The 1,376-nt window shown below is 59.7% G+C and overlaps 1 protein-coding gene across 1 annotated transcript in view; it reads left to right on the forward strand.

The window, feature by feature from the left end:
- Positions 1–1,376, forward strand: part of ADGRD1 (adhesion G protein-coupled receptor D1) — a gene marked incomplete at its 5' end in the record, with an annotated part of 100,297 nt that overhangs the window by 72,912 nt on the left and 26,009 nt on the right. Inside the window, one exon of the mRNA XM_015567227.1 lies at positions 344–480. Coding sequence (XP_015422713.1) covers positions 344–480 — 137 coding nt within the window. The remainder of the gene's footprint in view (positions 1–343; positions 481–1,376) is intronic.

Genomic DNA, 1,376 nt, shown 5'->3' on the forward strand with positions numbered 1-1,376 from the left:
GTGTTTGGCGCGGGGCCCGGGGGCCCTCGGCCCGAGTGTGTGCGCGGCTCTCAGAGTTTCTGCAGCTCCTGGCGCTGGTGGAAGCCATCGCTCTGGGCTGTAAATTATAGCTCCGACGTGTGGTTGGCAGCTAATCCGCATTTGCTTTTAACCTTGTCAACCAGAATAAATCTGTGGGTGGAACCCAGCCAGTACGGTCGCCCGGTGCAGCTTCCCTCTGTACAGTTATTGTTTTGGCTTTTTATGTGGAACGGTTTGAACTTAAACATCGCCAAACAGGACAGAGTTCCCAAACACCGTCCGCCCATCGTGGCCTCACATTAATCCTGTTTCTCGGTTACAGTCTACATTCAGTATCACCTCGTACTGCCTTCCCGTGTACAGCTCAGCCGTTAGACACCGGTGCTTGGAACGGTGGTCGAGCATCGGTCTGTACACAGGAGAGAACGGGGAGCCAGGCCCCCACCCCATGACCGCTCCGTGACCGTGTGTGTGTGTGTGTGTGTGTGTGTGTGTGTGTGTGTGTGTTTAATTCACGTCTGGACACAGCATTCGCGCTGCCGACCACCGATAACACAGAACACGCCTCGTAGGTTAAAATCTCGCTACGGTTGTCACGATCCCGCCAGAGGCGGAGCCTGAGTTAGCCGTGCAGATTGGGGACGTGCGGACAAGTTGGGGACAGGTGCCCAGGGCTCTGCTCGGCCGTGTGACCTGGGCCGGGGCTGCAGGGCGGTGGAGGGAATGGCTTCCAAAGGCCCGAAAGCCGCGGGGCCTCACGTGAGGCAGGCGAGGCCGCGTCAGAGGAAAACCGTGCTTTCGGAAGCGGACCTTGTTAAGGGCATTCAGGGAGGACTGGGCAGGTCGGGGGCATCGTCTCCGCGGTCCTGGGTGCTATTTTTTTATATGAACCCGCCCGCCATGTGCACCAGCCCTGCTCCTTCCGATGACCACCTGTTCCCATCGACGGCACACGCGCTCTCTGAGCGGCCCTTCAACACGTGCAAAGACGTGGGAAACTGGGCCTCTGAATGGTCGGCCTCAAAACAAGGAAAGTTCTATGGGGACGGTCTCCACCAATCACCTGAAAGATGGGGAGTGTGTAGCCAGCGATGGACATGACTCTGAAGAAAGCACTCCAGCTCCCCCCACAGCTGGACGCAGGGCTCAGCCGCCATGGGGGAGTCAGGAAGGTGCAGCTTGGAGAGGAGACCAGGGGAAGGCGGGTTGAAGCGCAGCCAGGCCGGGCGGCTGCCGGGTTACTTTTGGAGCAGAGAGTTTCGGGCCTGTGGGCGGGAGGGGTGTTCATCACTCCAGAGGCCGTCATGGAGGCCCGGGAGCCAGGCTCGCCCGGGGGGGTGGGGTCTCCTTTGAAG

Source organism: Myotis davidii, unplaced genomic scaffold (assembly GCF_000327345.1).
Source record: "Myotis davidii unplaced genomic scaffold, ASM32734v1 scaffold43, whole genome shotgun sequence".
Classification (NCBI taxonomy): Eukaryota; Metazoa; Chordata; class Mammalia; order Chiroptera; family Vespertilionidae; genus Myotis; species Myotis davidii.